The sequence below is a fragment of the Pongo abelii genome, chromosome 7 (genome assembly GCF_028885655.2).
Source record: "Pongo abelii isolate AG06213 chromosome 7, NHGRI_mPonAbe1-v2.0_pri, whole genome shotgun sequence".
In the NCBI taxonomy this organism is placed as follows: Eukaryota; Metazoa; Chordata; class Mammalia; order Primates; family Hominidae; genus Pongo; species Pongo abelii.
Window position 1 is genome coordinate 82405217 of NC_071992.2, and position 14819 is coordinate 82420035.

The 14819-nt window shown below is 36.1% G+C and overlaps 1 protein-coding gene across 5 annotated transcripts in view; it reads right to left on the bottom strand.

The window, feature by feature from the left end:
- ARFGEF1 (ADP ribosylation factor guanine nucleotide exchange factor 1) overlaps window positions 1-14819 on the bottom strand; it is a 144138-nt gene that overhangs the window by 92419 nt on the left and 36900 nt on the right. For all 5 annotated transcript variants that reach the window (XM_024251573.3, XM_063726662.1, XM_024251572.3 and 2 more), the window contains 5 exons: window positions 12516-12546; window positions 11304-11460; window positions 9273-9419; window positions 6479-6658; window positions 1884-2160 (listed from right to left, as the gene is read on the bottom strand). In XM_024251573.3, coding sequence (XP_024107341.1) covers window positions 1884-2160; window positions 6479-6658; window positions 9273-9419; window positions 11304-11460; window positions 12516-12546 — 792 coding nt within the window. The remainder of the gene's footprint in view (window positions 1-1883; window positions 2161-6478; window positions 6659-9272; window positions 9420-11303; window positions 11461-12515; window positions 12547-14819) is intronic.

Below are 14819 nucleotides of genomic sequence, written 5' to 3' on the forward strand. Positions count from 1 at the left end.
ACTAAATACACATAACCACTATCTGAAAGTGTACAAGATGACTACTGAAGAGTCAATTTTCACGTAAGTATCTGAAAGAAACAGAACAGAATAACAGTGACTAATATTTATTACATGTAGAAAGTGCTTAGAGAAGTTAACTATTATGTCCAAAGTCACGCAGCTGGTAAGTGACAGAGGTGTGCTCCAAAAATGCACTCTGAACCAATGGCTGTCAAGCAGAATTTTCATTTATATCAGCTATTGGGAGAAAAACATCTTTAGAGCCAAAATAATCATGACAATCCCACAGGAAACTGTCTTTCTAACTCTATATTCTACAAGGCTTCTACAGTGGTACCTCACACACGGCAGATACTTCCATCTCTTGGGTCTTAGTCCATGTTGTTTCCTTGGTTGGAAAATTTCCTACCCCTATCTATCGAGATTCAACTAAAATATCACCACTTTCTCTACAAAGAAATTTCCTAACTCTTCTCAGCAGAATTACTTCGTGCATGGCATTTTTAGGACACCTATCACATATTATACACCTTATTTATGCTCACTTAACTTCCAGGTATGCTAAGATCACACTAAAAGCAGTGGCTGTATCTCCATCATCTTTTTAACCTCAAGTCCTGGCATGGTGCCTAAGACACAGTATTCTCAATGAAGGTTTGCTAAATGCACAGATATATAAACAAAAGAATAAATAAAGTCCCAGCTTTATTAGAGATTAGCCCTTTGAATCTGCCCCTTTATAAGCTCACAGTGAAAGTAGGGGAAATTTTGGCAAGGGCAGGCTAGACAAATGTAAATCACTTAAGTGGTATGGATTCACTATCAGCTTCAGTACTATGAATGCTTAGCTTATCGAAGTCATCCTTTTTAAAACAAATAGTAAAGTACTATTTTTAAAAGCATGCCTCTCAGAAAGCTGGGGGAAAAATGTAAAAAGGCACGTATTCATGCCACTACTAAGTTTTGGAAAAGGCATGGTTTAAAAAAAAAAAAAAAAATCAAGAGCTGAAAACACATTACAGAAGTCCTTCCTCAAAGTGAAGTAAAAACACAGACTTCAGATGAACTGTAACTGACTCCTAACACGCTAGTTCTAGACAACCACACTGGAGAGGCAACAGAATTCCCATCATTTAAAAATGACATCAAGCTAAGGAAGGGCAAAGGGAGAACAACACAAACTCCCTGGTAGTTTCACAGAATAGCTAAAGCTGAAAATAACATTTAGGAAAAAAATAACTTCATGGGATTATTTTTACAGAGAAACAAATTTGTAAAATAAATATAATTTTTATAATATTATAAGCGTTTTCTTATAATATACACTTAAAAAATCAGAGAACATCTCAATTTTAGTGATTACTATGCATCATGATTTTAAAAAATGAAAATTTTTGTCTATCAGTTGGTTACTCAAAAACTTTGTTTTTATATTTAATTTCAGTACTTTTTTTTTTTTTTTTTTACCATAATCATATTTTTAAAACTGGTAATGATTTTTTAAAATTTTCAGTCATATTCCAGAAAACCTTACTAGGTCACCTGTTTGCTATGAAACCAATCTTAAGAAAACTGAAATTCCTACATAACATTTAACGGACATTTATGACCCTCTTTAGAAATATATCTGAGCTCCAAAGGAAATGTACAAATCATACTGCTCATGAGATGCTAATAAATGCAAAGTATCATTCATAGGTATCTTGTAGGTTAGAGTCAAATTAACTTTACCACCTACAGTGAGGGAAATCCACAATTACCACGATGTGTATGACACACTTATTAAATCATATTATCCTTTCAACATTTCTTCATCAAAACTCTCATTCCTACACATTTCCCTTAACGCACACCCCAAACCCCCTTTTCAAGAAGATTACTTTCAGCTGCAGTTGCCTGATCAGCTTCAGTCTGTTCATTTTCTGCACTGGAAATATCAGATCCATTTTCAGGCTCTGTGTCATCCTGAAGACTTCTATCTACATCATTTGTATGGAGGTCAAGGTCCCCTTCGTGTTCTTGGGATATATGATCAACAGTCTGAGGTGGCAAATATCTAAGCTGAGGTGATTCAGGCTCGTGATGGCTTACTGGAGACTGTAACAGATGATGCTGCTGCCGATGCCTTTCTTTTTCCATTTGTTTTGCTTCCTGTAACTGGAAATAAATAAAATTTCCAATATTAGTAAAATAAGTTGTTTAAAATTTGGAAGAACTTTTGTTGAAGAACAATCCTTTCTATAAGGTGCCATTCTCTCTACGCTTGGAAATTAAAGTTTATCAGAAATGGAGAACATAAACTATACTAAAAACAATGAACAATGTTTACTTCTTAGGTGGCTGGAAATCGGCACATAAGAACAGAGATGAAAGACTTTCACTATATAGCATTTTCACTGTATTTGGTGTTTGTGTGAATGAAACACACACACATTCACTTTTGCTTATACATACAGAATGAAAGTCTATAAAAATATGTAAGAAGCTAGTACCAACAATTACTTATAGAGGGTAGAGATTATGAAATAAAATGGGAAACAAGAGTGGGAGGCAGCTTTTCAGTGTTTATCCTTCTGGAGCATGTTCTTATGTTACCTTGTCAAATATCTTTTAATAAAAAAATTAAAATTACATTTAATAGAATTACAATGAAGGCTTAAATCACTCTGCTTAGCCATCTAATAATTATGAAAAAAACTATATCTACAAATGTCTGAATTTTATTTTAGAACAACTGTCATTATTATGTATATAATACTATCTGTAAAACTGGCTCACAAAATGTTAGAAACATTAACAACTGGGATCACAAGATTTCATTTTTTAGCACTTTATTGCTGTCACACATCTCTTTTGGTCCTCAAGACCTGATAAGAATGAGTCCCACAGAATTAATTTCCACCAAGATAAATCTTATACAGTACCAAATATGAACATTTCATATTCTCCAGTAATATTCCAGGTTAGGTGGAAATGCCAGAATTACACGAATTTATAAAATGTTTGAATTAGAAGATTTTAATAACAAAGTCTGACAAGATTTGCTTTGTAGGGAGTTTTATTTTGTGGGGGAAGGGGAAAATTAAGGTTACCAGTAGCTAATATCAAAGAATTCAACATCTGGCTTAGAAGATTTTAGCAAATGTGGAAGTTAAGTCGTCTGTATCCCATTTCCCGTTATTTTCTCTCCCTCTTTTCCACCTTTTCTATAATTATCCATAGCACAGAACTAAATACCCTTTGTAACACAATACATGTTCATAGCCTTTATCATAATTCAGTTCTACAGCTGTTTAAGGGAAACTCTTTGCCTCAAATGTTCGTAAGATCTTCAAAGGTAACAGTCAAGTCAGTTTTGCTCATCACTGTATAAGTGAGGCCTAGCACAGTGCCAGGAACATATAAGGAACTTAATAAAAAGTCTGTTAATCGAATCAAACCAATAAAACTTTATTTGTTATTAAAAAGTGACAAAAATATTTTATGTCCTCAAAAAAAGGCAGCAAAACCACTGTTTGTGGCTGCAAAATATTAGAAATAAATTAATGCCACTACAGAGAGTGACTTAATAGATAATAGGCTATACCCTAAAGTACTATCATCTATAAAAAAGAATGAGGAAGGTCTTTAAGGACTGATATGAAATGCTTTCTAGGACATACTGCTCAATGATAAGAGCAAAATACAAAAGAGAATGTATAGCATGTGTGGTAGCTAGTCTTCAAGATGGTCACCAATGATGTCCACCTCTCAATTTTCACTCCCTTGTGTAGTCCCTTTCCACAATGTACCGGTGTGGAAGCTTCTGATTATAAGGCAGACATGTGGCTTCCGTCTTACATTCAAGGGGTGGAAAGAAGGGAAGAACAGGAATGCAGTGGTAGGAATCAGGAGGAATTGGTACTTTTCTGAGTAGACCTTTTGTATAGCTCTGTCTCTTAAATCGCAGTAATGTTTTACATACCTAAAAAATAAATAAGTACAGTTCGCCCTCTGTGTATCCATGGGTTGGTTCTACATCAGTGGATTCAACCAAACAGGGATTGAAAATACTGATGGCGGGGGGAAAGAATGGCTGTGTCTGTACTGAACAAACATGTACAGACAACTTTTTTTTTTGGTCGTTATTCCCTAAACAACACAGTATAACAACTATTTACAAAGTATTAGGTATTATAAGTAATCTAGAGATGATTTAAAGTATACAGAGGATGTGTGTAGCTTATATGCAAATATTACACCATTTTATAAAACAGACTTGAGTATCCACAGATTTTGGTATCCATGGGAGGGCCCTGGAACCAATCCCCCATGAATACTGAGGGATGACTATAATTAAAACTAACCAGGATGTGACGAATACCAAAAATGAAAAGCAGAGAGTAACAAATGAGTCTAACTATTGTCGCAAAGGAATAGCATTACCCTGTTGCAGAGTGTGGGGAAAAAAGGAACTAATCTAAGTAACTAGAAAATAATACTTTGAATGGATAAGGCTAAAGACAAAAAAACCTGAATATAAATGCTATAACCTACTTAGTAAATTTGTTTCTCACACTGGTAATGATTAGCAATTCTAAAACTAGTGGGTATAATAGGATTGAACAATCAATGTATTTAGAATACAAAAGCCATATTTCTCATTGTTTAGAGAAAGAAGTTTACAAATAAAGGGAGAAGACTGAAATGAACCCTGTATTGCTGCACTGGAATCAGAAATATCAGTATGAACACATGGTTTTATTACCTACATATGGAAAGTCACATACAGGTGTGGGAATTGAGTGGGACGGAAGGGATAGTATATAAACATATATTTCCTAACTCTATCTGCTGAGAGGCCTAGAAGCAATAACACAGAGTGACAATGAATACAACTAGCACTCAGATTTTGGTTTCTAAATACCATTCTCCAATCAAAAGAGCTACAACTCCTTATTGAAGTGGTTGATTCCAAGGCTGAAGCTAGGAAAATTCAAAATGAGCCTGGAAAATCTTGAGAATCCAGAAAGCATGGAAGTACTCAAAAAAGGATGGGAGCTGGTCATAAGGACACAGGGCCAAAACTGTAATAATTTGGGCAACAAAATAAGTAACTGTAGCACACATTACAACTATAAAATAAAATAAATATCTGTGATTACAGATATAAATAACTGAATAAATAAATTAAGGGAGAAGAAATTCAATTAATAAATACAGAAGAGAGAAACAGGAAAATCATTAGGGAAACGCCACAATAATTAACTGTTGCCAACAAGATCCACTGACAGATATCAAAACTGAGGAAGTGGGGGGAGGATCTGAGGAGAAACAGTATTTGCACAGTCTTAAAATATCTCCCCAAAGATATTTATTAATTGCAAAAGAAAAACTACTAACTTCATAGTGGAGGAACCTGCCAGATAACTACCTTAACCAAGTGATCAAGGTTAACATCACCAACATTAAGGTATATCAACATCATGAAGTCCTGAGAAAATGCACTGAAAAGGACACAACACTGTTTCAGAGATATTCTGCCAAAAAATGCACAACCTTATTCTAATCATGAGAAAACATCACAGAAAGTAAACTGAGGAAAATTCAACAAAATAAATTATTAGTATCCTTTTAAAAATAGCAAGATCATGAAAAAGATAAGGAAAAGTTGAGGAACTGTCACAGACTGGAGAGGACTAAGACATAAGAATTAAATGCATACTAAACACAATGTGGGATCCTGGGTCAAATCTTAAAACATTAGTGGGAAAATTGGTGAAATTCAAGTAGGGTCTGTGGTTTAGTTAACAGTATTGTACCAGTGTTAATTCTGCTTTTGATAATTGTATTATGTAGGTGTATGTAAGTTAACTGCATTAAGGGAAGCAGGGTGAAGGGTAAAAGGGATTGCTCTGAAAAATTTTTGCAACTTTTCTCTACGTTTAAAGAGAGTTCAAAATAAGAAGCTTGATGTTGATTTTTAATAGTGAAGATCTATGCAATTAAAAACAATTCTGTAGTTGCTGATCTCTTAACAATCAACCTGAAGCAGTTCAAAGTGTAAGGAATATCATGCCCCTTTATCATATGGGGGGAAAAATGTATTTCATCAAAACAGAAATATACTTTTTTAAGGCTTAATTAATAATTTCATTTCAGATTAGATTAAGTATTTTATAGCTACATTACACTCTACTAAGCTTGAATGCAATAAAAGTATTAATTCATAAGTACTTCCACAAGGAAGATGGCAATCAGTATATTTCACATTCTATTTGTGAACAACTAAAAATACTTTGTCCAAAGTTAAGTCAGTAAACCTTAAAACAAAACAAAATAAAACACAATCCCATAAATCTCCAGTAAGTGGAATTGTAAATAAAAGACATTCTTTTCTACAGGTACAAAGATTTCACTCTAATTACCGTAAACTCCTTTCTATATTTAATGCCTGTTGTGTTCTATACAATCTCTCTCTTTTTAAAATACTTACTGCTTGGTTTTCCATGCGTGCAAAGATAACATTTAGCATCTGAGTGAGAGTAGCTTTGGCTGTTGTCTGATTGATGAGATTTTTACTTGCTAAGTAGATATTGTAACATGTTCTCACAGCTTGCAGTACAGTCCCTTCATGAATTTCTATGTGTTGTGATGTTACTGCAGTAAGTAAAGCCTTTAAGAAAAAAAAAAAAAAAAAAAAAAAGGAAAAAGTTAAAGAGATTTTCTTTTTCTTTTTTTTTTTGGAGACAGTCTTTCTCACTCTGTCACCCAGGCTGGAGTGCAGTAGTGTGATCATAGCTCACTGCAGCCTTGATACTCCTGGGCTTAAGTGATCCTCTCGCAGCAGCCTCCTGAGTAGCTGGGACTACAGGTGAGCACCACCACACCCAGCTAATTTTGTTTTATTTTTCTGTAGAGATGCAGTCTCTCTTTGTTGCCCAGACTGGTCTCACTCCTGGCTTCATGCAAGCCTCCCCCCTCAGCCTCCCAAAGTGCTGGGGTTACAGGCATGAGCCACCACACCTGGCCTTAAAGCGATTTTCTGCATCTAGAGTTTCAGCACAAAAATTAAGCATTTTCATATTATAATTAAAACTTTCAGAAACAATTACCACTTGCGGGTAGTATACACAGAATTTCTACTGGCCTTGAATATATCATCAACTGTTAAAATATTTGATGTTTTCCTCACTGTGGCAGTAGTTTCCACATAATCTGAAAACCATTTAACTGATTTGTTTCAACCAAGGTTTCATTTTAATGAAAATATTTAATTTACTAAAGTGCACAGCATGAAAGCTGTTACAGCAGAGCACAGATATGTCACGTGAGATATCTGTTGAACTAGACCATCAACTTGGGAAGATACACATTGTGTCTTATTTGCCTCTAAATTTTTCTGAGATCTTTTTTAACAGACTGAACTCAATAATTGTGCTGTTGTTATTGTTGAAGAGGTTTATAAATGTTTTAGAATAAAGCATTTAAAATAATCCTAAAGTAGCTGGGCATAAGTGCCATATACCTGTGGCCCCAGCTACTTGGAAGGCTGAGGTGGGAGGATCATTTGAGTCAGGGAGGTCAAGACTACAGTGAGCTGTGATCATGCCACAGCACTTAGCCTGGGCAACAGAGTGAGACTGTCCCAAATTAAAAAACAAACTCCTAAGGCAAATACTTCAATAAAATGAACAAATTTAACCTATGTGAATTTTCACATATTGGGTTACTTCCAATTTCTCAAGAGCAAAGACTCTTATCCTTTGTCTTCTTTATGTTGTACAATGCTATGCAGAATCAGCATTAATAGGCATTATCTTAAACCATAAATGACATGAAACTATACATGATACGTCAAAATGATCAACCCGTTTTGTTTTTTTTTTTCTTTTTTGAGACAGGATCTCACTCTGTTGCCAAGCCTGAAGTGCAGTGCCGTGAACATGGCTCACCGCAGCCTCAATTCCTGGGCTCAAGTAATCCTCCCACCTCAGCCTCCTGAGTAGCTGGGACCACAGGCACACATCACCACATCTGGCTAATTTTTAAATTATTTTTTGTGGAGACAGGGTCTTGCTGTGTTGCCCAGGCTGGTCTCGAACTTCTGGGATCAAGCAACCTTCTTGCCTTGGCCTCGCAAAGTGCTGGGATTACAGGCATGAGCTACCATGCCCAGTATTTTCTTTTTTTAGAGTAAAGATATTATATGCTTCTGAAGTAAACACAACTATAAAACTGAAAGGCTCCAAAAGGGCTGTATTCACACATGAAAGAACACTTCATATATACATGTAAAAACAATTTCAAAAGTACTGTACCATATATAGCACATGAAAATTTTACTGCTATAAAAACATACCACCACTACCATTAGCAATAACATTAAGAACTCAGTATCTGTAACAGAATGAAAACATTACTAATTTTTCTCCAAAGGAATTCAATCAAACAGGTACATTACAGCAAGAACTCAGAACAGGGTTTTGCTGAGCAAGTTCAATAGATGGATGGGTGCAAGGATATCAGGAGAGTTGGCGGACAAGTAGTGTCCACCTGGTAATTCATGAGTTGAGAGGACAGGCTATGAAAGGTCCAACAGTACAGAAGAAACTAGAGGGGTCACAGCTTTAAGAACTACCCTAAAGCTTGATGGATGGAATATATATATATATATATATATATATATGAAAAACATGCCAGAAACAGAAAAACTTTGGAAGACTCTAGGGACTAAGTCTAAACTGAGACCTTCAAAAGAAGAGATATGAGAATATAGTTTTCCTCTAACAAACTCTTGGCATACAACATTAAAATCCCCTAATATGGAGTCTACAAAGCATCCAAATAACCTCTTTTTTTTTTTCTTGAGACTGAGTTTCACTCTGTCGCCCAGGCTGGAGCACAGTGGTATGATCTTGGCTCACTGCAACCTCCGCCTCCCAGGTTCAAGTGATTCTCCTGCCTCAGCCTCCTGAGTAGCTGGAACTACAGGTGCCCACCATCATGCCCAGCTGATTTTTTTGGTATTTTTAGTAGAGTATTTTTAGTAGAGATGGGGGTTTCACCATGTTGGCCAGGCTGCTCTCAAACTCCTGACCTCAAGTGATCCGCCCAACTTGGCCTCCCAAAGTGCTGGGATTACAGGCATGAGCCACTGCACCCGGCCTCAAATAACCTGTATTATAGCTGGAATGCACATAAAATTATCTTTCCTAATGTTTTAAGGTGAAAGGCATCTGAATTTTGAACATATAATTAATAACAATTTTACTTTATATAATAATTACCTTTATTATCTGCAGCTGAACTCCTTCATCTGTCTGAGGGCCCTGAAAGCAGCCACATATTGTTTCAATAATTCTATCAATTAATTTTTTGCCTGGTGTTGTACTATCTGGAGCATTGCCAGTCAAGTGCCCATAAGCAATAAGTTTCTAAAATGGAGAAAGAAAACAAAGATCCTAAGTAAAGTAACAAATATTATACATACTAATGCAATATACGTTAAAATTACAGTATACAATTGAATATACATAAAATTTTTTACACAAAAACATAAAGGTATTATCAAAGCCAAAGCTATACCAACTTTTTCCGTAGAAACTTTATTCAAATATGTAAAGTTATTTATACTTGTAATAATCACAAAAACAGAACAATAACCACAATAAAACCATCAGGTAATATTTTGAGAAAGTCAGGCCTTGGAGAACCTGTCTCTGATGAGTTAGAACTGCTTACCGTGGCTGGGCGCAGTGGCTCACGCCTGTAATCCCAGCACTTTGGGAGGCCTGCTTGCCTCCCACATGGTCAGTCCACACTGGGTGGACTGCTTGAGCTTAGGAGTTTGAGGCCAGCTGGGCAACATGGGGAAAACCCATCTCTACAAAAAATAAAAAATTAGCTGGGTGTGGTGGTACATGCTTATAGTCCCAGCTACTCAGGAGGCTGAGGTGAAAGGACTCCTTGAGCCTTGGGAGGTGGAGGTTGCAGTAAGCCGAGATTACGCCACTGCACTCCAACCTAGGTGACAGTGAGACCTTGCCTCAAAAAAAAAAAAAAAAAAAAAATTGCTTATTGCTTTCCACATAAACAAGGTTTTATTGATACCGCTTTTGTGAAAATTATCTTCATGCTTTTAAATGACCCCCAATCTCTTTCCAAATGATTCATCAATATGTATAAAACCCAGTTTCCATATACTAGCTGAGATAAATCATAGATTTGTTCGTTCATCATTATCAGTATACCCTGGAAGGAAGGCTTTACATATTATCATTCTAATTTTCCAGTGAAAACAAGATCACAAATCAGATGAACTTATCTTTAACCTATCCTTAAGGACAAATCATATAGTCTTTTCCTAGCCACTGAATTATAGTTGAATACATATAATTCCCAAATAGTGAGAACATCTGAAAAGAGAAGTATTCCTCTTCTTAGAAACTTGTCTTACAAATATAGTATCTATGCAGATCCTTTGTATATGTGTCAAACAGGGTAACAGAGTTCAGAAATTTTTCTGACATAAATGACTGCCATTGCTAAAGTATAGCAGTTAAATATTAAATTATATTAAGCTGCCAATATTAACCTATTGCTTCATATAAAACAGCAGACACTGGCCAGGCACAGTGGCTCACGCCTGTAATCCCAGCAATTTAGTAGGCCAAGATGGGCAGGAAGATCACTTGAGGTCAGGAGCTCAAGACCAGCCTGGCCAACATGGTGAAAACTCTGTCTCTTCAAAAAAAAAAATACAAAAATTAGCTGGGCATGGTTACACACACCTGTATTCCCAGCTACTCGGAAGTCTGGGGCAGGAGAATTGCTTGAACACAGAGGGCAGAGGTCACAGTGAGCTAAGATTACACCACTGCACTCCAGCCCAGGCAACAGAGCAAGACTCCGTCTCAAAAAATAATAAAAAAAAAAAACAGCAGACACTTAGAAAAATTATTTGCAAATGATGATGTATGTAAAGTCGGCAGCAGGTTAAAAGTATTACGAGTCTTGCATTTCACTGATGAGAAGAGACCAAATCAATGCTTTTCATTATTGATAATCTTAGTAAAGATTTTATATCCCACTATAACTTAGTATATCCCACTATAATAACTATGATTGTTATTATTAAACTAGAAACAACTTTTTGCAACTATTATTATCTGTCTTAAATATAAAAAATTACTTGGATATTTTACCACAAAAAAGAGTATTCAAAGCTTTCATGGAAATGTCTGAATCGTCAACGTGAGTAATGTTTTAGAAACACATTCAAAGTACACAGTTTTTAGAAAGTGCCATTTTAGACATACCTGTAAGCAATCTAGAGATGTACTAACTATGCGGGGACATTTGGACTGGCATGCCAACTCAAAAGGCAAGAAGTATTTGTCTGCTTCAATAAAATTTGTCTTTGATTTCACTGGTGGAAGGGTGCTTGATCCAGCTTTTGCTTCTCCATGAGGAGGACTAAATGAGAAAGAAAAGTCTGATTATAGTGTATCACATTTATAATATTGATGATAAACCCACGTAGAAACACAGAATTTCAGTTCTAAAAGGAATCTTGCTAAACCAGTACTCTATCTTCCCATATTTCAAGAGGAAACCCAAGCCCAGAGAAGTGAAGTGGTTTGCCACATGGTCAAAAGCTAGTGGCCAGAGCTGTGACTAAACACAAGACACTGAAATCTCATCTGCAAAACTGGTCTACAAAAACTGTAAAATTCAAGGTGCTTCTATTACAGAAATATTTTATTGTCACTTAACAAATTTGGTATCATAATACCTTAAAAAGCAATGGCCTTTCTATTTGTCCTTAAGTCAAAGTGAGTTTTTTTAGTTATTCAATATTGTCCTAAAAAGGCCAACACTATCAAAAAACCTAGTAATTTTTCCAAATATGAATCAAAGTCTTTAAGAAAAGACTCTGAAGCCTATCTTATGGTATTTCAGAAGTATCTTTATATACTTATTTATATGAGAATCTTTTTGTATTTTTAAGTATGCTTAGAGTAGAGTCTGGTGGCTCATGCCTGTAAACCCAGCACTTTGGGAAGCTGAGGTGCGTGGGTCACTTGAGTCCAGGAGTTCGAGACCAGCCTGGGAAATATGGCAAAATCCCATCTCTACAAAAAATTAGACGGGCATGGTGGTGCTCGCCTGTAGTCCCAGGTATTCGGCAGACTGAGGTGGAAGGATCACTTGAGCCTGGGAAGCGGAAGTTGCAGTGAGCTGTGATCACACCACTGCACTCCAGCCTGGACAACAGAGCGAGACCCTGTCTCCAAAAAAATATATGCATACATTTTTATAAACATATATAAAAATAGGTTTTAATAAATATAATTGTATTTATTGTTTTTATATAATTGTATTTCTTAAAACCTATTTTTAAAGTTGATTTTACTATAAAACTCACATGCAGAAAATTTGCCACACTAAAATACAGATGACTGTATTATTTTGACCAAGACGGACAAGTTTGAAAATTATTTTTACTAAAGAAAAGAAATCCCACAAACCTCTGTTTTTCAGTTTCCGCTTTTATTTCCTCTGAGGGAAAAAAAAAAAAAGAAGCATACATTAGAAAACTGGACAGCAGAAAGACTGAGTAATTTCATAAGTTTTATAAACTCATTTGGAACTTCCACAAAAAGTTGGAAAGAATGCAAATTTAATAAAAATTAGGTGCTAAAATTGTTTCATCTAAATTTTTTAATTTACACAAATATAAAACTATATGAATAGGTACATTAACAAACATAAGGATAGGTGAAGTTACAGATTATTAATTCCCAACGCATTTCCTTTTCTCAAAGCATTTCCTTTTTTGTCAAGTAACTAGTTATATTAAGCAGAAGCATTAATATTAAGAACAGGGCCAAGTTCAGTGGCTCACGCCTGTAATCCTAGTGCTTTGGGAGGCCAACACAGGAGGATCACTTGAGGCAAGGAGTCTGAGATCAGCCTGGGCAACAAAGACCCCATCTCTACAAAAAAAAAAAAAAAAAATTTTAAATCAGCTGGGCATGGTGGTATACGCCTGCAGTCCTAGCTATGTGGGGCAGGGGGTTGAGGTGGGAGGGTCCCTTGAGGCCAAGAGTTAAAGGTTACAGTGAGCTATAACCACTAGACTCCACTACACTCCAGCCTGGGCACAAGAACAAGACCCTGTTCTCCCACCAAAAAAAAATCACAACAGAACAATGTGTATGCTATACTGAAGTCACAAAATATATGGCAGATGTTTGGGGACAGGGGGAAAAACACCTCAATGCACCAACCTTGTGATTACCCCAGGGAGATTATCAGACCAGAACTATAACTTCTTAAATATGTTTGTGCATTGATATTTAACTAATTTTTCTATTTATGACTATACAAGGCCCTATAAAATACACGTGCTCAATTTAATGGGAAATTTTCCCTTTCACTATTTATACTATAAGGTATCAGATAAATTAGACAAATCCTACCTGTAATAAAAGACCCTTAAATTTAATTGGCTGAGCACAGTGGCTCATGCTTGTAATCCCAGCACTTGGGGAGGCCAAGGTGGGCGGATCACCTGAGGTCAGGACTTCGAGACCAGCCTGGCCAACGTGGTGAAACATCGTCTCTACTAAAAACACAAAAATTAGCCAGGCATGGTGGTGCGCGCCTATAACCACAGCTACTTGGACGGCGGAGGCAGGAGAATCACTTGAACCTGGGAGGCGGAGGTTGCAGTGAGCCGAAATCACACCACTACCCTCCAGCCTCAGAGACAGAGTAAGACTCCATCTCTTAAAAAAAAAAAAAAAAAAAATTAATTAATTAATATATTGGGGAATCTGATAATTGACTAAATCTGCTTGAAATTTGGAAGAAAGGTATTCAAATGTGTGCCAAATACTACTACACTTTACATATACTAAACTTTACATAGACTATTACACTTTACATGCAACTAATGTATTTATGTTTGACAACAATCCTATGAGGTGTGTACTATTATATCTTCATTTTAAAGACTGGAAAATTGAGGAAGAGAGGTTGAATAACTTGTCCAAGGGCTGCACGGCTTGGACGTATGGCTAATCAGGTTTCAATATTAGGTAATCTAACTACAGATTCTGGTTTATTAACTGTTCTACCATATAGGTGTATCTGAGAAACTGAACAAACTGTGCTAAATTGGGGTATGATAAAACAACTACTGGCCTATACATTATTATTTAACACTATCACTAACTGAGCATCTTTCATGTACCAGATACTGTATTAAACCGTTTAAAAAGCAACTTTGACAAATCACCTTGCTATACAATTTCTACAATTCATTCGCACAATCCATACAACTTATTCATAAAATACATACAAATTTACTCATTGCCTACTGTGTGCCAGGCATCTGATGTTCAGTATTTCAGTTTAGTTTTCTGTGAACCAAACTCCTTTCCATTTTATTACTGGTAGAACTAGAAGGCAGATAATATAAAAATATTATCTGCAGCTATTTAAAATACTACTTTAATAAAGGTTCACAATGATATTTAAGATCTGTATATCAGTTACTAAAATTGCACGGTTCACCAACAGATACAATCAAAAATAATCTAAATCACTTTAAAATATATGTGTGGGCTGGGCGCAGTGGCTCACACCTATAATCCCAGCACATTGGGAAGCCGAGGCGCATCGATCACTTGAGGTCAGGAATTCGAGACCAGCCTGGCCAACATGGTGAAACCCCATGAAATACAAATATTAGCCGGGCATGGTGGTGCATGCCTGTAGCCCCAGCTACTTGGGGAGGCTGAGGCACAAGAATCGCTTGAACCCAG